Genomic DNA, 21,297 nt, shown 5'->3' with positions numbered 1-21,297 from the left:
GAAGAAAAATAGGCCTGCCATAGGACTTCTGCATAATGAAATTTTCAATTTGAAACTTTTGGAATTTTTTTTCCTCTTAGGCATTTTTAAAAATAGTTTTCATTAAAGCGTGACTTTGGAGAAGATAATAGGAAACTGAACAAAATTAAACATCAAGTTCAAGCAAAATAATCCTGAAAATAGTGTCAGGCCTGAAATCTTTGTCCTTAATGAGTGATTTTTTTCTGGTCATGGTCTGTTACAAAGATTTTAGTTAAAGCTAAATACAGGGAAAATTAACAAAAAAATAATGTGGACATGTTAGGAAGACTTCCCTGTGAAGGCAGCTTAAAGACATAATAACAAGATGGCAAATACTAGTTTGGATTTAAGATGTATGAAAAATTGAGTGAGTTAGTCCTTTTGACATTAGCACACCAGAATAGCAAAATGACTCATTATTAAAATAGTTGATCATTAAAACTAATACTTATTAAAGAATAGAGAATTTCTCATTTACTTCCCTGCTGTGTAGGAGCTTTTCCAGCCACTAAGTGGAAAGAAACTAGAAGAGTCTTGGAAAGCAGCTGCCTTCGGGAGTTATTCTTAGGATTATAACTAGTTCTTCTCCTGCTTTTGCTAATTGCTACTACATGGAGCAGTGAAGCTTTAGCAAAATGTTGACTCAGTATAAGTACCAAAATAGAAAACCAAAATGACTATTGTCACGCTTAGGCATGAAAATCTTATCAGTTATGGACAAGAAAATAATTACTTTTTAACCTTCATTTAGACTATATTTTAGTTTCTTGTTCCTTCATACATATATTCTTTTCCTAGTTAGTCTTTCATCAGAATACCTATATAGTGAGGTGCATAACCTACTGTTATTTATTGTTGACATTTAAACTGTGACTGGATTTTTAAAGTCCATATTTTCCTCCTGAAATAAGCATTTTCTTATGGTACACTGAGATCAGTTTGTCACAGTTCATTTTCATTAAGCTTGAAAGATCTCCCTTCAGAGAGAAGGTGATAGCAATTTTGTTCTTGATGTGGTGCAGCTAATTGTAGTTCCTGCTGGCCACAAAATCACAGGATTTTATAAAATTGCCAATGCATACCCTTACCTTGTACTCTGATATCTCTGGTACAGCCAGTATTTGCGGTTCTGGCTGATTTATGCCATTACTCATCATATGATGGAAGTCTCTTGGTCTTCTCTGCCTAAATTATTTGCCATTTTATTTTAAGTCCAAATAGTAGTTTTCATTATGGGAAAGTTTGGGTATAGAAAAAAATCCTATTCTGTGACCCAAATTTCTAAGTTTGAAGTTCTATGAACCTCTGTTATTCTTGTGCCTTGCTCTGCTAGGAGAAGAATGAGTGGTTGATACCCAGAGATCAGTATAAATAAAGTTCCATCAGCTTAGCCTATCACTACTGTATTCTTTAAAAACTTTGTTGCATATGAGTGCATGGCACGTTCATACAGATTCTCTCTGCAACCTTTCCAAATCCTAATTCAGCAATGGCACAGCAAAGCTCATGATTCCTTTATATTATCTAAGGGCCTCTACAGTTTGAAGAGGGAAGAGTTGGCTTCTTGTTTCATATTACTGCCTTGTCAAAGTGAAGTGCAGGTTTTCAGTGCTGGCAATAAAAAGTTAATGTGCAGGTAGATAAATGCACACACAATGTGGACTTCTAAGTAGACAGAAGTAGTGAAGTTTGATTCTTGGTTCTTTTAGTTTCTAGGTAGAATACTGAATAAAAAGTCTCATGATTTAAATGACAGGTGAGTTAAATTACTGAACTTTAATAGTGCTGGGATTTTCTCAGTTCTTACATTTCAGAGTTCATTGCATGTATCTGAAATAAAGCAGCAGCTAAGATTTCTAATACAGTTTAATTTGTTTACAAAAACAACCATGTTAAATAGCAAAATGCTTAAGTTAAAGACAGGAGAATATTCAAGGTAACAAAAAGGTGCTGATAAGTTTGATACTTAGAAGAGGATTGCCCCATAAGATTCATAAGACTAATTAGAGACGCATTAGAGTGTGGGTGTGTCTAAGCCAAATTCAAACACCAGCCTGCACTGATAATGAGTAACAGTTAATGATGACTTCCGTTTATCTCACAAATGGCCAGCAGTGGTTAATGGGTACTCCTGTGCAACTTCACAAGCCATTTTGCAGTGGATATGGGAATGAGCTCACAAGACCAACCCTTTTCCCCTCTTATACTAGAGGTGCTAGAGGTAAGTGTGGTTTTGGGGAACAAGGGTGGGAGGTCATGAGATGAAAGTGATGTGGGCTTCTTAAATTTTTCACAAACCTCCATAAAGGCATGTATCTGGGGATGGGCAAAGATTCAGATGAATTCTTATTTTTTGCCCAAAGAGATTACCCAGTCCTAAACTGACATGCTTTCCTTGAACTGGGAGTCAGAAATCCCTTTTCTCTTCTGTTTTTCTGCTGCAGAAATTCCCAACATTCCCATTATGTGGGCTCCAGAGAGGGGTAAGCAACATCTTCAATCCCACCCAATCATTTCCAAACTAATTCTTTGCTAGTATTTTTTTGCTTTTTGAATCATCATCAGAAACAATTTTTAGACACATTTTTCCCATTTGTTTGATTTTCTTGTGGATTCTCATATTTTTGTTTTATAGGAAGACCCCATGGCCTCCCCAAGTGCTAGGGTCAGACTCATTTGCTGTTTTCATTTGTGTGCTATTCTCCTGTGGATTTTCATGGTTCACTCTGATCAATGATATTACCAAAGGGTGAGCATCTAGACTCTTGGGACTGTTTCACTCATGGTAATCCTGAGTTGTTGAAAAAGCACTGCCACCCTACTGCCTCGTCAGTCATTTGGCAGGCTTATGTTTTGCTCTTGCCAACAGTTGCATCTGATTGTTGGTGGGCTTTGGTCTTTTTCTGCCTTGTCTGGGGACTGCCTGGCATTCACTGCTGTCTTATATTCTCTCTACCTGCTGGCTGTGTGGCATTGTCCTTCTGAAATCTTGGCCCTTTGCCTGACTGTCTGGCATTGCCTCTTGACCAGCTAATTGCTTGACAGTGACTACCCACTGCCCTGTCCATCTGTTGACTGGCACGTATCGCCTCCTTATTGTCCTCTCAATCTGATTGTACACGGGCATTGGCCTCCTGCTGTCCTGTCTCCTGCTCCAAGTGCCTGGCATTGCCTTCCTGCTGAGTGCATCTGCTGACTTTGTGGAATTGCTCTTCTGCTGCTTGGCACACCTGCTGAATGTTTGGTACTGCTTTAGCAACTTGCTGAATGTTTGGCATTTTCCTCATGCCTTTTCACCTGATCCTTGAATACAGTGTCCCTTGCTGCTCTTTGAGTCTGCTTACTCACTGATAACTCGCTCTTTTGCTGTCCTGTCCACTTGCTTTCTGCCTGGCATTTCTATCATATTGTCCTACCCATCTGCCTAGATTTAATTTCTAAATATGCACCAGTCTGAAAAGGTTAAGAAGAATTGTAAGGAATGGGGAAAAACTATTGTCTGGCTCCTTCATGGTCTGATTCAGTTTAACACTCCAGCCAAAAACTGATCTCAGTACCAGCATTCAGCTTTTTCACAGAACTACTCAAAAACCCTTTCCCATCTTAAGAAAAAAGAAACCAAACCCAAACCAAACTGAATTGCATTTAGTCTTTGCTTCCATCACTTTAATTGAGAGGTGTATGACTAAGTTGTACTGTATTAAGTATTAAATTTAATAGTAATTAAGTACTATAACCCTAATATTACCTAAGGTACCTCAGAATCCATGGAAGGTAGGTAATAACAGGAGGGAAAAACAGTCTGTTGCTCAGGCTCAGAAAGATAAAGGTTTGAATGTAGAGCTGTGTTCATTAAACACAGTGGATCAAAGAAGCTAAACAAATTTTACAGGTCTCTTTATTTATAACAGAGGGCTGCAGCTAATCTAAATAAACCGCTGGATCAGTACAGTATTACCAAACTGAAATGTGTCCTAATTGCTGCTTCCTTCTCTTTCTGCCCTGGGAGAATGGTCAATTGCTAGTTTACAGAAACCTTTTGTTACTCTGTCACACATTAAGGGCAAGGACTTGACTGCATCTGTAAGGTCTATAGTAAGGGAATAAATCATTGTCACATCTTAGAATTAAAAGCAGGATTTCTTGCCCTTCTTTCAATTCAGCTCATTTGACCTCTTTTCCTAGCTCTGCCACAGTTTTTAGCTTATTACAAGTGTTGTTGGATTTGTGTTTTTGAAACACAAATAGCAGTAGCAACTAGGACCTGGAGAAAATATTCTGTCATAATGAATCCTGTCATAATTTCATAGTAAATTCTTACTATATTTAAATAAATTGTATATAATGTTCTTTTAACCTTAGCTTTTAATCTCTTCAGATATATTATTTCTGGTTTTGCTATCTTCAAAGGTACCTTAAATATGTGAAATTATGTCTAAGTGCTGCCTTGTGAAGGCTGACCTAGACCAGAGTCTAGATGGAGTTAAAGAATAAAGTAGGGATTTATCAAAAGGCCTCAATGGATACACCTTGGGCAGCACAAGAGCCCAGCCAGGGCTACACCCAAGATGAACCAAAATGGTCACAAAATGGATGACCGGTCATGAGGTCTCTCACTTTTATAAGTTCTGGTCCATTAGCATATTGCAGTTAATTGTCCAATTACAGCTTTAGGTTCTTGTTTTTCTCTCTTTAGTCCACCGTTGTTTATGCTCTTGGGTCTGAGAATTGGATCATGTGTCCTCGGTCCCCAGGTAGAGAAGGAATTGCTTTGTCTACCTACTCTGTGAAGAGAGCTTACTATTCCTTAACATGAAGCTCAGAACTACACACTAAAGCAGCGCGGAATCAAAAAAATATAAAAGCTAAAACCTGAGGCATCATAAGCATAGAGGCAGGGCAGCATCCCTTGAATCAGTAGCAGCTTTCCCCAGTGTGGGACCAGCTGTGGAATCAGAGAAAGACACTGTGAGAGAGCACCTTGTTCCCATGCTCCCAGTGCCAGCTTGCTGCTGTGGAGGATGGCTCCCAGGACAGTTGGCAATGTTCGGAGGAAGAGCTAGTAGGACCCTTCTCCCTGCTTTCATATTAATGCCTAGAAACCAGTTAACTTGTGTTCTGCTCCAAGGAGCTGGAGGTTGTGGATGTCCACCTATATTTTAGTCCTTTACTGTCTCCTAGTATCTCCTCTCTTGTCTCAGCCTTTCCAACCCTCCCTTGCTTTTCCAAGTGTATTTTTTTCACAACTTCATAAACTCTTAAAGATGGTAGGCTGTCAGTCTCTCACTTCCCACCAGCTTCATGTTGCTGAAGGGTGTGGTGACAAGAACAGGTCTCAATGGCAAATCTCTTTCTCCAAGCTTTAACTCCCAGTATTACTTTGATGCTTTCCTAGGCTGTTTGAGAAGCATAGCAGGGGCTGGAAGGGAGGAGGAATGTTCACTCTAGCACTGTGGGGCTGCAGGATACTGCTATAATTCACTTCTTATCCCAAGAAACATAAGTCATTTGTTAGTGCATCATTTCAGTTATTTTTAATATAAGGTTTTTAAAATTATTATTGCCTCAAATATGCAGAGATTTTTTTCAAATAATATTTGAGTTACATGAATTTTAAATGCAGAAAAGCAACAGAAGCTGGAGAAAAATAAACACTAAGCTTTTTCTTTAATGTATGGAATTTGCTTCACTGAAAATTATACTACGGCAGAACTGATGCAGTGCTGTCTTAGGCAGTTTCACTGTAACATATCAAGTTAAATCAGTTTTCTGCCTGGTACAAATATTCAAATTAGTTCTAAAATAATCTGTGGTAAGTTGAAAGAATAAATTTTAGGTTTTGTCTTATAAATGAGTCAACATTTGGTTAAAGAAAAGTTTGCACACAAAGCCCTGGGAGTAACATTTTCACTGTTAAATCCCTGTGATAGTGATACAACATTTTTTTATCTTTTTTTTTTTAATGGGGGTTTTGGGGAGGTTTTTTAGTCTTTTGTCCTTCTTATTTTTGGGGGGGAGGGGAGGTTGAAGGTATTCTTTAGCCTATCCTGTGCTGATTTTCTACCAAAAATTAGCTTCTAAAACAGTCGTGAGCAGTAAAAGTCTTTCCAGCTCACAGTTTCCCTTTCCAGAATAACTAAATTTCCTGTTATCAGCCCAATTTTATCTGTTTTATTCTGCTCTCTTTTTTCAGACTCCTTTCCTTCCTTATTATCTCTGATAAAAAACCCTGTTACAGTTCTCATAGTCATTTCCTGAACTACAATATCTAAATCTTGCAAATTATTTATCAGGACAGTGTGTTTGTTGTATATTCTCTTTACTTCAGTGCACTTTTTAATTTCCATTTATTTTTTTACAGTTCACTTTCTTTATTCTTCTCTATTTTCTAAAGGTATCTTTTCTGATGATAGCAATATTGCAGTCTCTAAGCAACTAATTTCTTCAGTTGTTTCTGAGAAGAAAACAAATTCATAACTATCACAGGCCTTTTGCACTCAAAAAGAGATATATGATTATTTTTCTACCTTGGGATTTCCAGAGGGCGTTTCACTCTCTTGATCCATTTAATCACTGCCTTCACTTTCAGTTGACATTTTCCACTCTTAAAAATAATGTGTCTGAGTGACTTGTATCAACTTGGAATTCAGATTTTATTATGTGTGTATGTTGCTTCTGGATTTAGATTGAAAAGTTTGTTTGGTTAATTTTGGACGAGAATGCTTTGAATGATACATGTTGTGCTAAAGAACATACATGCCTTTTCCTTCATGCTTGTCATCACTGACAAAGGCTTTTGCTGTTGCAGTTAATTGATACAAAGTTCCAGTGTCTCTCTGCTGTTACCTCTTAACTTCGTTTGCCATTAGGTTTTGTTGGACAAATGAGATGATGTTGCATTTAGAGTATAAAAATTTGTCAGCAGATCAATCCCTTGTTGCGCGGCTGTTCGCTAGAGATCAAGAGGGTGTAGGTGCAGGCAGCTTACTCTCTGACTGCAGCCAATTTGGCACTTTAAGTCTGGTCACATTCCATAGGAGCTTTCATGAGCACAGATTCACAGACAGAGTAGCTCATGAAAGCAGCCCGTTATACATTCTTGTTAGATTGACTATAATAAACACGCTAGATCTGCAAAATGTAAGCGTATGGTGCCATGTACAACTCTTCACATGTAATGTCCAAGGCAGGCAGAGGCACAATCTTACAGAGGCATCCCAGCTCCAGCAAGGAAGAGAGGAGCAAGCCTGTTGACTTGTCTGCAGAATGGGATCATGTTCTCATACTTTGCCTCTGAAAGAGGATTTCAAATGCAAAATTGATACTTTGGGGAAAAGTGGAGATGATATTGTAGTCAAATATCCTGTTGCTGCTTTTGTCAGTGGTGAGGGTCAGCTGTTTGTATATAAAGGCAGGGTTTTGCTCCCCTAGCAGCAGGCCATCATTCCCACATCAACTCCTTCACCACGCATCTCTCAGCATCTCTCCTGGCTTTAGGCCTTATTCCTACAGATGCATGTGCAAAGTAATGAATCGGTGACTGTTGCAGATTGTTCCCTCCATACATTTTGCTGCTGTTCTGCCCAGACAGGTTTTTAATTCAGCCTGGAGAAGAGAAGGCTTCAGGGAGGCCCTATTGCATTCTTTCAAGACTTAAATGGGGACTATAAAAAAGATGAGACCAAACTTTTTAGCAGGGCCTGATGTGATAGGACAAGGAGGAACGATTTTAAACTGAAGGAGGGTCGATTTATATATTAGGAAGAAATTCCTTACTGTGGGGATGATGAGGCACTAGCACAGCTTGCACAGAGGAGCTACGGATGGCCCATCCCTGGAAGTGTTCAAGGTCAGGTTCAATGGGACTGTGAACAGCTTGATCGAGTTGAAGGTATCCTTGCTTATTGCAGGGGAGATTGGACTTAAATGGCCTTTAAAAGATCCCTCCCAACTCAGACTATTCGATGACTTCCTGGAGCTTCTTTCACTTCACTTGGGAGTTTAATGAAGCCAGATTTATGTAATTGTTTGGAAACTTTATCTGAGACTGCACCTAGGCTTTTGTTTGATTCAGCCTTTACTGCTCTCATGGAATGTCATAGCAGCAGTAATCAATCTTTTTCGCCTTCCTTGGTTGCTTTCAATAAATATTTGTACACCTTTATTAGCCTTTCTTCTTGCAACCTTTCTGCAGATAGACTGAGTGAGTAGTAAATAAGCTTCGTTTTGTGTAGTATTGCAATCACATACCTCACTCATTCCAGTGAGCTAATCATCATCACATTCAAGTGGGAGATTTTGCAGATTTCAAAGCTGAATGAAACCTACATGTTGCACCTTTAACTTTGGCTGAATTTTTGGGCTACACCTCCCTTTTTAAGAGTGAAAAATTGTTGGGTTATTGTCACTTCCTACTATAAGCTGACCAGTTCCTTTGAGACCAAATAATGCTTAGGTATCCAGTGATATACAGAATTAATCCATGAACAGCAAGGCTTGTTATGATGTCTTTCAAACTCTTTTACAATTCATCCGTATTTTACTGATTTCTGCTGGTCAGCATTGGGCATTCCTGGAAAAAGAACAGAGAAGGGCACAAAATTCTTTTAGATGTGTTTGTCTCTTAGGGATCTTATTTCCTGCTGAATCTTAATGAGAAGCTGCTGTTAAATTACCATCAGTCTTTGCAGGAAAGAGAGAGTAGAATTTTCTTTGGACTTGTAGGTTAAGAAAGATGGATTTTTCCAGTCTAGCTAGAACTGTAGGATTTTCTCAATAGCTTTTATACTTTTTAGGCAGTCTGATATTTTCTCTGTAAGTATTTTGTGTCTTTATTTTCATTTTTATCTTTTCTTTTAAAAAAAGATGATCATTTAAGATCTCATTTGTTTCATCAGATACAAAGTGTTGGGCAGCTAACCTTGAGTACATTTGATTTCTGTGTTACTCTGAATTATGGTCTGGCATCACCCATATAATTATACAGAAATACTGTCTGATTTTTCACTTGAGTTAGTCTGCCTAGAGGTGTGATGTTAGTAGTTGCTGTTCACTTAGTGTGAGCAGATTTGCTGTGGTAGTGAGATGCTTAACATTCAGTGCAGGAGTCCTGGGTACATTTTGAGTACACAGAGCAAGAACTATCTTGTTCACCGTGCCTATCCAAGAATCCTTTTTGCTGTGTTGTTTCTTAAGAGCTACTGCCTTTTCTGCAAGTGATCCACTTGCACACTGCTAGTGTAAAAATCAGCGTGCTGAAAAAGTTTGGACGCAGGGAATTTTATTAAAAAGCAAAATAATGTAAAAAGCAAAAAATGTACTGCTTCACGTACAGCAGAAAAGTGTGTGAGAGGAGGTGCTTGCATACCTGTGTTGCTATATCTATATTAATGATAAAGTGTCTGTGGTATAGGAACCGTGAGGGTTTCAAAACTGAGTTTCTGAGTTCTGCAGCTGGGAAGTAAACTGGCAGAATTTGTCTATACAGTGCAAAGTTGTAATAATGTGAAAGCAATGCTCTGTCACAGCTGAGCAGTGTCAATAAATTATTCAACTGGTTTTACCTAGTGCATGAAAGATGTTTTAACATCTTCCAAAACTGAAAAAAACTGGTGTTTTGGAAATATGCATAGTAAACATCTTAGGAACAGTGTAATAGAGAGAATATATTCTACACTGAGGGTTGTGTGTGTGTATATATATATATATATATATATATATATATATATAGTTATCTATTACTATGAACTACTGTAAGCCATTAATTAAATAATAAAATTCCAGAGGAAAAGTTAAACAATATATTTAATATTCCTCACTCAATATAGATTGGGAATTTTACTGTCTTCCACTTCAGTGCTATGTGCTACAGCAGTCTCAGCAAAACAATTTTTGTCTTCTGTTTGAGAAACCAGAACTGTTTCAATTGTTTCCATGAGAATCTTGGAGCTAAAAAATGTGATTTGTGCCAGAAGTTTAAGTATTCCTATATAGGAAACCATTTGACAGAATGCACAGTAGGTCACTTTGGCTTTCAGACTCTGTTTGCTTGTTCAGTTCTAATGAAATTGTCATTTGCTTGTGCCAAAACTGACAACTGTTCAGACTCTGAACACATGAATTGCATCACTGGATGTCACAAAAGAATAATTTCTATGAATTTTTAGGTTATGGAAAAAGTTCTTTAAAGTTGCTGTTATTAGAGATGCTTTATCATTTACTTGGGCAGTAAAGATACTGTGTAAGAGAATCTTGAGAAAGTATTCTTTTGTAGTTCTTCTGTAGCTATGGTGTAGTCCTGAAAAATTATCACTCATTAGTACACCCTTAGTAGTGCAGAAGGTGTATTTTGGGAAGGGTTGTTTTTATTAAATCTTCAGCATTGAAGATTTGAGATCTGAATGTGTTTGGAGGAGCTACTTAACCTGTGGAAGAATTTGACTGAAGTTTCAGAAGTGCATATTTGTTCTTGACAAAAGGTAGCAAATGTTAGGAAACATCAGACTAGATCCTCAAAAGAGAAGAATTTCACATTTCAGTTTCAGTAACCAGTGTGCTTGAGCTAAAACATTGCAAAAATATTTATTTATAGAAGTGAAATAGCAAGTTAAAACTTCTGGTTCTTACTTCTCTTCTGGTTAATTGCTGAGTATACTTCCCCAAACCACAAATACACTCTCTCTTCCCATATGGAAAGATCTGAGTTTGGCACTAGTTTTGAAATGAAGTTGACTGTAGCCTGACTCCACTTTGGTATAGATCTATAGTCTAGAAGATAGGACACATAAGCACAAACACTGTCTAGGGTATATTTTTATGAGACAGTGCTCCCTAGCTGTTATTCCATTAGGTAAAGCTCATTATGTTGTCACTTCAGTCATGTAGAATTCTTATTGGCATAGTGTAGATACCCATGCTTATTTCTCTCACTTGTGCTGCTTGAGTTTGTTTTCCAGAGAACAACATTTTTGACTTCTCGTGTTTTGTTCCTTTTCTTCAAATTTTAGAGAATTATTTAAAGGTTGGGCTGGATTTCCTATTTTATATTAATACAAAACAATTTGAAATAACTGAGGGAAAACTTAAAATCATAGTGATTATTAACAGATAACATTTTAACAGTGTTTTTGTAATAGCAGACTGGTTTTATTGTCTTTGCTGCAGCTATACTACTTTTGTTGGACAGAAAGGGATTTGTTCTTGCACAAAGTGGAGTTGCAGTGGGAAGCACAGCAGTTTGCACATAGAAAGAGGGCTGAAAGAGGAAGCAGACACCTGGCCCTTCTTTGTACAAAGTGCAGGGTTTTTTTCCTGCTGTTGTTTTACCAAGCTTCTCCTGACCTCCCCACCATTGTAAATTCTCTGCCTTTTAACACTGGCCTAACCCATCCCTTTAGACAGCTGTAATGTGCTGCAACTGGTGGGCTGTGTCCAGCTCTGTACAGCCAAAATGCATTCCTTACAGTGCAGAAAAGCATTTAGTGTCTTGTTTGTTTAGCAGCTACTACAAATGATTGTTCTAGTGGGTTTATGACAATGTATGGGGATAGTCAATATCATAAAATTAAGATCAGTTTTTATGGCATAAATATTTTATACACATTTAAGATCTTAAAACTTTGTTTAGCAATCAGGAGTAAAGAAAATATTGTAATCACAATATATATTAGAAGTGATATTTAGAAAATGTGCATGGTTGAATGCCCAGATGCATCATTAACACGTCAATTATACAAATGGAGTAAGCAAATCACTGATTTTTGAAGTTTATATAAATCATATGCAATCAGGTTTAGCTAAAAATTCAGATCTAGATCTGCAGAAGTGGAAGAATAATTTACAAATTCCACAGTGTTGTTTTTTCTAGTATATTACTTCAAATTTTCAGTTTCTCTGTAATGTGTAAAATGTGAAGCATCTTACCCCAAATGTTTTGTAAGCTGTAAGTAAGAAGGAAACTGAGTGTTACTAAGTAAATATTTTAATGAATTTGATTTTAGTTGAAGAAAACAAGGACTGTTAAGGAAAGCTACAATGAACACTAAGATTTTTATTAAGTAATATACAGTTTATTTGATTATAATGATAATAATAATAATAATAATAATAATAATAATAATAATAATAATAATAATAATAATATGTTTACAAATGTTTGGAGTCCAGCTATTTGGAATTAAATATATTCATAGCTTGGTCATGCATGAATCATTGAGTGTTGTCAGAGGTACCTCTATTTGCTACTTGCTTTTTGTGGTCATCTTCACAGTGGAAGTGTTCTGATAGATTTGTTCGCTGATACCGGTTTGTAAAGAAGGCAGACACTGAATTAGCTTCTGGCACCTGGGTCTCCTGCCATAGGCATTAAGCTGCAGTGAATGGTATGGTGGGTCCCAGTGGAAGGAGTGAGAGAATTCAGGGGAGGCAATTTGCAGGCAGAGGGAGTCATGGATATAGGGAGAAATAGAGAAAACAGAGTCTGTATTTAATCTAACAGCAGTTAATGCTGTGACTTTTTTTTTCCTCGCACCAATAAATTTTGTAGGGTCATTCTGTGATGTTTAGGTTCTGGGTGGCAGCGGAATCACTGCAGATGTGTTGAGAGGGCAAGCAGCATTCTTGTGCTGCAGAATTATTGTCAGTGGAAATGTGTTATTAGTGTGCAGATACACCAGTTTGTAGAGTTCAATTTTAGCTGGCTACATTTATCAGGGATCCGTTCAACTTTGGCTGTTTGTAGATTTGAGTTGGGAGAAGAAAAGATAAAAGAAAATGGAATTGGATCAGTTAGCAGAGAAGTATGTATCAAGATTACCACTGGTAAGAGGGAAAGGCACTAGGGTAAGCCACTCTAATAGGATTAGATGTATTTTGTTGTCTTTTATGTAAAAAAAAAAATCTACAAAAGTCTGAGAGTGCTCTTAGTATGTGTCTATGTGTAGACATAGCTGTATTTAACATCAAAAATTCCCAACAAGGACTCACCAGTCTCAGTATGAGTTTCTTGAACTCAAAGTAAAGTAAAATTGGCAAAGCTGGATGGCCACTGCATGAGGAAGAGCAAACACATGCATCAGGGTCAGCACTGGCCCATATCTGCCTAGTCACCACCAGTCATCCTGTGAGCCCAAACACATCAACTAGTTTAGCCTTACTTTAGCATTATATTTTTATAAACCTACTTGATTTTGATTGTTTTGCAGCACTAGCATATGTGATCAGTTTCGTCCATTTCTTAAGATAACTGAGCAATTAGCCAAAGAAATTTGATTTTGGAAAACATCAAAGACTGCAAATCCTGTCATGCCTTATTCATAAAAAAAGACACTGAATATCACCATACAGGTTATTGGTGGCAAAGAAGAGGAAGAATTCAAGGAAAGACAGCATCGTGGTGAAACTGAGATGAGTTAAAATCCTTATCCAAAAAACTTTCCAATGTATTGAAAGAAACAAACTGCTGGAACCTGTATTTCTTGTTGTTCATGGAGAAGAAATAGACTAGTGGTTTTTTGGTGAGAAGCTCTGAGCAGTCTAGCTCCATGTAAGCTCTATTTTCTTCCTGCCAAATAAGAGTAGGAAAGCAGACAATAAGCTGAAACACCTGATTTGTGAATAGAAATTACTGGCACATATGTTGTCTCCAGCAGAGGAATTCTAAATAACTTTGAAGAAGGCATCTCATCTCCAGGCTGAGAGATGCAATTTTTATTCCTAAAGTGCACACTTCTTACACAACTGGTTGACAGATGTGACTGACCCTTTTGTTGCATATTTGACTGATCTATCTCTCTAGTTTTTCTCTGCTCTTCTGTGGTCTGTGAGCTCTGCTGCAGAGGTTATATAGGTGTTTCTTTGGTAAAGCCCTTCCAAGATTTCAGCTTTCAGTGGAAAGCTCAAATAGGTAATTAAATCTTATTGATGCTAATGCTATAGTCTGTTAAATATAAATTATCCACAAATTTGTCCATTAATTTGCATTTAAAGCTCTATTATATACTATGCAGAGTCATAGATTTTAACTTGTTTAACAGGAATAATATTTTCCACAGAGGCAGTCTCTGCCACCTTAATCTAATTGAATTTATTACGATTTCTGAGTCTCATATTTGCATTTCAGTTGAAGAAGTAAAACTATATTACTGCCTAAAACCAGATGCAGTGTATATGAAATGTCTCAGATCATTGCTTACTTTTGAGGTCAACCTTTGCTATGCTTAATACCTGAAAGACAAAGATAAGGAGTTTCTGAACATTTCCAGAAGAGTAGTCCTAGGTCTTTCAATTAAATCACTCTACAATAGGTATATCCTCCAATAACTGCCTGGGAGGGTTTCCACAGGTTAGAAGCTGAACTAACAATTTTTGTGGAGGCAAAGAAAGGCAGTGAAGCAGCAGAGAACTCTGTGAAACCAATTGGCAGTGAGCCATCTGTTAAGCAACTGCAACTACGTCAAAGATATCTAAAAATATACCAGTTGGTTTGGGAACATAATGCCCTAACTCCAATAAAAAGGCACTTTGTAAACAGTCAAAAATGTGCTTTAAAATCAATTGCATTTATTCATATAGCAATGAAATATAAGAAGTACTGCTCTCATAGATGTTCTTAGTAAATCCTAAATAATTAAATTGTTTGTCCCTACTTCTCCTTTTGGAGTAGAAACGAGCATTTTATTTCAATCCTATTGTCTCTCTCTGTGGCTCCCCCATGTCCTGACACTTCTGTCATGTCTTGTCTTTCTATTTTGCTTCTCCAGAGTTTCTCCCTCATCTATTTTTTGTCAAAGCTGCCTTGGGCAGTCTTTCTTTGTAGAACCATAGAATGGTTTGGGTTTGAAGGGAACTTAAAAATCCTCAGGTTCCAACCTCCTCGCTGTTTTCCATCCCACTCACTTCATTCACTTGTCCTCACGCTATTCTCATATCTCCCCTTCTGAGAATCCTACTGCTTGGATTTCCTGCAATTCTGCCTTTCCACTTTAGATTCCTTCTTCCTGCATTCCCTTGTCCTATCTAAACTACATACCTTGCCTTTCTTTGCAACCTCCAAGATGGACTTTTTGCATTTATCTTTCTCCTGAACTCTGGCTTTTACTTTCAAGTACTTTTGTTTCTGTGGAACCCCTCTCTTCCACCTCCCTCCTATATGGACCTGGTTTTTTTTGCACTACTGCCTTATCCGTCAGAAACTGGGCACACTTTTTGGTATAATTTTAGTGTTTTATGCAGTTTTGCTCCAGTATTTTCCACTTACCTGAGTCACCAGCCTCAGGTTCAAGAATCAGTGTAAAGCTTCAGTCCTGATTAAGGCATCAGTGTGACAGCTCTGAACGAAACATCATCATTTTTTCTTGCATCTGCCCAACAGTGTCATCACTGCTGTTGTAAGAGAGCCAAGGGCAACAGCCTTGATTTGTGATTCATCCTGTGCCAACACTATGGCCCCCTGCAGCAGGCAACAGCTGGCTGATGGTGAGACTACCAACAAAAAAACTGCCCATGAAACAAGGTTGAACAGTCTTAATTCAGCCTTGCTAGAGTACTGGTAAAATGTGATGGTGCTGAGATACTAAGTCCTTAATAGTTTCCATGGAGGCAGGTGTTGGTACCCAGCAGTTAACTCCTGAACTGGACATAGATGAAAATCTAGATTTGACATCTCTCTTCCACCCTTCCTTCAAACAAAAAATACTGAAAGAAGTGTGAGAAAACTTGGCCACCAGCGCTTTGGTACCTTGTTAGACGAAACAAAGAGTTGTTATAGATTTCAGCATTGCTGATTTCATTCATATACGTATAGCAAATTTAGAGTGTGCTTCCCAGTGTGATGGTGATTTTAGTTCCTGTTCAGGGCACATGTTAAGTCATGTTATTTAAGGACATCCCAGAAGTGGACTATACAGTGGCTAATTTCAAGAGCAGATGTCACTGTAACGGTGGGTTTACTTAGCAGCAGCTTTTTTTGGTTTCATCCATCCACTCCAGTCAGCCTGCAAACATGAAAACAGGAAACATTTCCTTTTTTGTAGAGGTCCATCTGCAGTAATAAACACAAGCATATATATATTTTGAAACAACTATTTTTAGAAACTTGTGTTGAGGATTGTACTGCTGCTTGGACTTCGTGCCCTTTCAGATTTTGTTGCTTAGTCTATACATTTTTAATAATCACATTGCCTGCTAGCAGTGACATTTTGTGAAGGTCATTTTTCTTGTGAAGTTGGAGGATGGACTTGAATTTCATTGAAGGACTCCCTGAGCTGCAGGATCGTTGTTCATGGACTGTCTTGCATCTTGTAGTACCTTTGAAGCCTGCTTAGAATTTTAATTAATGATATCTTCCAAGTGTCACTGTGCTCAAGGGCAAAAAATAAATCTCAAAATGCACTTTATATTTAAAAACAGTTTTGAATAGCTTTGAAGCATGGTATTAGCTGAAATGAAAAGGCATAGATACAGACTTGCTATATATGCACACACAGAGAATTCCATGTTTCACTAACTTTTTCATTGTCAGCAAAGTGTCTCTTCACCATTGCAATGCCTTTATCTTCTATATTATAAAAATCATCAGGTCTATGGATGTCTTAAGAATTTTTAATGTGATTGATGATTTCATACCTCAGCAGGTATCTTAAGGTAATCTCTCTCCATGGAGGAGTTTTATTTTTATCTACATCATTCTTATTTTCCCTGTGAAAAACAGAGTCACTGGGTTGTATTTATGACTTTTCTGTTTCTGCATAGAGGATGGCAGATCCAAAAACCAACATGCTGTGCTTGAAATACAAGAGACTGTGGTATCAGCTACTAAATTAAAATTGCTTGGTTTTTTAATAAACCAATGTTCCAGCTTCCCATAACTGAGCACATTACAAGTTTGCTTATTAATAAAGTATTCAAAGGTTTACATGGTGGCAGTGTCTGATGTCTTCTAATGCTGATATTAATTTCTAATTAATTAATATTTAGATAGTCCTTTAAAAATGTCAAAGGCTAGTGATTGTGTCTGAGAATATGGCTATTTGAATATTTATACTCTTGATGGATTTTTTTTCTGTTTTATTTATTGCTTCATTACCCTTACATGTAAGCATCCTTCTTTAAGGGACGCTGTTGGGTTAATGCTGTCATTTTCCTTCTCTAGTACTTTAGTTTTCTATTTGTAAACTAAGAGCTTACAAAAGTACAAGTATGTGATTTATAATTTAATCTTTCCCACAAAATAATTTGCCTTGTTTTTTCCTCTATCAAAATGTGAAGAAAATTCAGCTTATTCAGGGTGTCCTTATACTTAAGATGTTCTTTTCTATTTCTCTTTTGATAGTTGTACCATCAAAGCATTGTAGTTTGGCTGTATGTTTTACCATGGATTTCACAGTTTTATGACCATTGATACCAATTTAGTTGTGCTGAATAAGTTAGAATCTTGTTTCAGAGCATGAAGCAATGTGATCCACTGAACAGCAGCTACTATGGGGGAAGAGAGGATAGGGCTGTAACCTGTCTTGAAGATTAAGTTAGATGTTGGGAGACTGGGCAGATTGTGTATTTGACAAAATTTGTGTTAGGAAGTAAGGACAGGAGGTTGCGCATGATTTTCCATCTGATTCCCGGTTTGGTAAAAGGATAAAAAGACAAGAATTTTCAGACTCTGCTTCCAGACTTCTCAATGCTCACTGTGTATGGACTGCTTATGAATAAAAGCCACCAGCCTGTTTGGAACTGCTGTTTTGCTGATATGATCAAAAGGGAAGGCCTCAGCCTCTGGCCATTATCATTACCATTTTACTATTTTCCTGCCTGCCTGCTACATGGGCTTCCCTTTGCAAATTTTTTTTTCTATCTTCTGCACAGACTGATTCATCCTTCTCATGCCTGGGAAAATCTCAACAGGAAAATGCACAAGATTGATGAGGAAGAGAAGGCAGTTACATTCTTTGCTTATTCTCAAACAAGTTTCCTTTCTGTTGGAGGCAGTTGTTATTTCTATGGTGTTGGTTAACACTTTTTATATTTTTAGGGTCCTGACTTTTCATAACTTTCTGTAGGAATCTTCATAATGCTGCTAACAGTCCTTCATCCCAACTCCTTGTCTTTCCCTATTTTACACAACCAAAAGAAAATTCTGTAGCATGTTTCAGTTGAGAATTTGGCAACAACATTTCTTGGCAGAAAAAAAATGAGGAGATATTCCTACTTAATTTTAGCTGGTTTCTTTTTTGTCTTATCCTTCCACTTGTTCACTCAGTTTGCTATTTAATCTTTCATTGCAGGCCACTAAAGAAGTAATAGAGCGAGAAGCCCCGGGGATGGCCTTGGCAATGCTGATGGGATCACTTAATGTTACACCTCTGGGCATGCTCTCCAGGTAAGACTACTTCCTTCAAAATATGAGGTGAACTCTTTCCATAGAACTACTTATTGTTATCCAATGGCTGCGCACAAATCATTGAAGACTGCCATTGTTATCAAGACCAGAAGTCTTAACTTCAGAGAAGGGGCCAAGTTCAAATAATGGTAATTGCATTGTCTCATTAAATTCCCTTTATTGTTTGTATTAGAGACTGTATCCTCCCATATTTTCTGTGCCAGGTTATTTGTAATATTGATGCACACTCTTAAATAGCTGCCTTTTCATTCTAGAACTGGGGTGTTTTGGTGGTGAATGAAGGATTTTTCTGTATCTTGTTCATCAAGTATTAAAATGCTTTTTTTTTTGCAAAAAAATCCCTTTGTTAAAGACAAATGTTTTGTGCTACCCTAGATCTGGAGGAATACCATTAATTTATCTCTCAAAGTCCCTGGAATGCATGCACAATCTGTGTGGTTTTCTTGAAAGCACACACAATACTTTTGCCAGCCACGCAGTTATTAAGCACTTTTACTTACTTTCGCATGCTCTCTTGAGAATTTTTGACAGCTCCATTTCTCTCTTGAGCCACTAGGTCTGATTATTGGCTGCTGAAATTTGAGTTTCGGGCTGCTGGTTTAGTCCTTTTTGGATTATTGGTTGGTTGCACTGGACATTTAGCTTATAATGCTCAAAAAATATTTAAAGCAGAGTAGAAGAGCCAAGAAGATGTCTACTAAAGGAGCTGTCTGCCAAACACAATTCCACTATTCCATTTTTATCCCTCTGTGGACAGTTCTTAATTCCTTTGTTTTAAGTCTGCCATAAACTGTAACCCACGTATGGGATTTGCTGGACTGATTTTGTACTCCGTAAGCTTGACTACTGGAACAGGAGTAAATGAGCACGTTTCTTTAATTCGGGCTCATCTCTGCTGCAGTAGAGATTCCTCAGCTGGAATTCTTTCTAAACTGGGGGTCCAGAGTGTGAAAGAAAGCAATATGAGAAAAGAGAGGGTAGGAGTCAGGCAATACTCAAACTGCCATTTGAAAACAACACTTCAGGCTGGATTGAGTGTGATATCAAAAGTTCATTTAGTGGCACAAAGACAATCTCTGTGCTATTTGCTTGTGAGCATTGTGCCAGCTGTCATGGAAATACTTGTTAGCCTGCTGAAAAAATGCCATGTGACCAATAAATGACATTAATCACTGAGAATTATTTGTATAAGAAGAAATCCAGGGAACTTGGCTACCCAACAAGCCATGTCCTTTGTCTCCAAATTTTTGCTAATGCCATAGCTGGGAATTATTTTATTTTCTGTTCTGTCTTCACTTATAGCTCAGGTTTTAATTCAATAGAGAATGTCATACAGTTTCTTTAAACCGTAACTTCCATATCTTCATGGTTTAGTTTTGTCCTTTTGCATTTTTCTTGTCCTTATATCCCAGCCTTGGGTTTTTCACCTTTGCTTTTGTAAGACACTCTTTACAACCTCAAGACAAAATTCTGTAGTTTCGTTTCTTTCTTTTTTTTTTTTTTTAATATTTAGCTAAAATGGGGAATAGTCTAACTCCAGCAAACATTCAGAACTTGAGTGTTCAGCCTTACATTAGGAAGAATTATATATTAATTGCATAAATACAGTTTTCACCTGAGAGTAACTTCTTTCTCTGCTTTTCTTATATTTAATCTTAAAATAGAAAGGACCTATTTTAATTAATGCAACAGGCACAACTTAGTATTTTTACCTGGCCAGAGACATAGTGTTTGACACAGTCAATTACACTGCAAAGGAACCATGTGTATGACCAAATAGGGCCTATATCAAATAATGTATTGGCACAAGTGAACAGAAGAATTAAGGGAGCTACACAGATGTCAATAAAGATGGAAATCCAGCCAGTGTTTATACTGTCAAATTAAGATTAGACCCTGTCAATCTCGTTTTATGCTTTTTCAGCTCAGCTTCTCCCAAGTTCTTTTTTGAGCATGTAATCAGCAAATATATTGGAAATTAAGTTTACAAAATCTGATAAATCATAGCATTTATCTTAGATGCTTTCCTTTTGTTTTGATAGTGGAGATAGTTGCATGCAAGAATTTCAGTCTGTGTTTCTTTCATTTCAGGCCTGTGTGTGGAATCAGAGGGAAAACTCTCATAATTAATCTTCCAGGTAGCAAGAAAGGGTCACAGGTAAGAAATGTATTTACTGATCTGCTAGGAAGGAACTATGATGAGCACTTCTTCTTGTTTCAAATGGTAGAAAGTGCCCATTATAACAAATTTTACAAAAGTGAATTGAAATGCATGTTCATGTGAAGTTACCCCACCATCTTTAACCATCACTCTTAGCCAAGGACCATACAACTCCAGTCTGATTGAAGGTGCTGTGTAACCAGGACAACATTACGTGTAGTGGAGGAGAGCACTCACTTGAGCAGGCAGTGAAGAGTCTAATGATCTCTTACACTTTCCCTTTCTTCCTTAATTAGCTGTACCTTATCTCTGGGTTGTCTCCAGCTTCCAAGAAATCATTCTCTTTTATACAGAAGAGGAGTGCATAGTATATAAAAGAACTTGCTGGAGCATTTACAGGTTTGATCAGCAAGAGAAAGGGAAATAATTTCTAAGAGTTTGAGAATGTTTTTGAATCTTCTCTATCTGGGTATATCAGATTTTTACCCTTTATAAAGTTTGTTTTCTTCCTGCGTTTTGCTCTATTTGGATGGAGAAGTTATAATTTTTGTCTTTATTCATGCTTTCTGTCTGACTCTATAGCTGAGGAAGAGAATTAAACAACTCCAGCAGGGATTTGTGTGTGTGTGTGTCTGTGTGTGTGTTAGTAAGACTAGATCTTTCACTAATTTCTTCGTAGTTGGCTGCTAGAAAAACAATCTTCTCCACAGAAGTACTGCTA

The 21,297-nt window shown here is 37.4% G+C and overlaps 1 protein-coding gene across 20 annotated transcripts in view; it reads left to right on the top strand.

The window, feature by feature from the left end:
- GPHN (gephyrin) overlaps positions 1-21,297 on the top strand; it is a 271,041-nt gene that overhangs the window by 149,619 nt on the left and 100,125 nt on the right. For 12 of the 20 annotated variants that reach the window (XM_038137440.1, XM_038137426.1, XM_038137424.1 and 9 more), the window contains 3 exons: positions 2,466-2,504; positions 18,300-18,394; positions 20,507-20,573. In XM_038137440.1, the coding sequence (XP_037993368.1) occupies positions 2,466-2,504; positions 18,300-18,394; positions 20,507-20,573 (201 nt within the window). The remainder of the gene's footprint in view (positions 1-2,465; positions 2,505-18,299; positions 18,395-20,506; positions 20,574-21,297) is intronic. The other 8 variants (XM_038137441.1, XM_038137442.1, XM_038137439.1 and 5 more) reach the window with 1 other exon arrangement.

This window comes from Motacilla alba, chromosome 5, assembly GCF_015832195.1.
Source record: "Motacilla alba alba isolate MOTALB_02 chromosome 5, Motacilla_alba_V1.0_pri, whole genome shotgun sequence".
Classification (NCBI taxonomy): Eukaryota; Metazoa; Chordata; class Aves; order Passeriformes; family Motacillidae; genus Motacilla; species Motacilla alba.
This window is presented reverse-complemented; position numbering and strand designations above follow the sequence as displayed.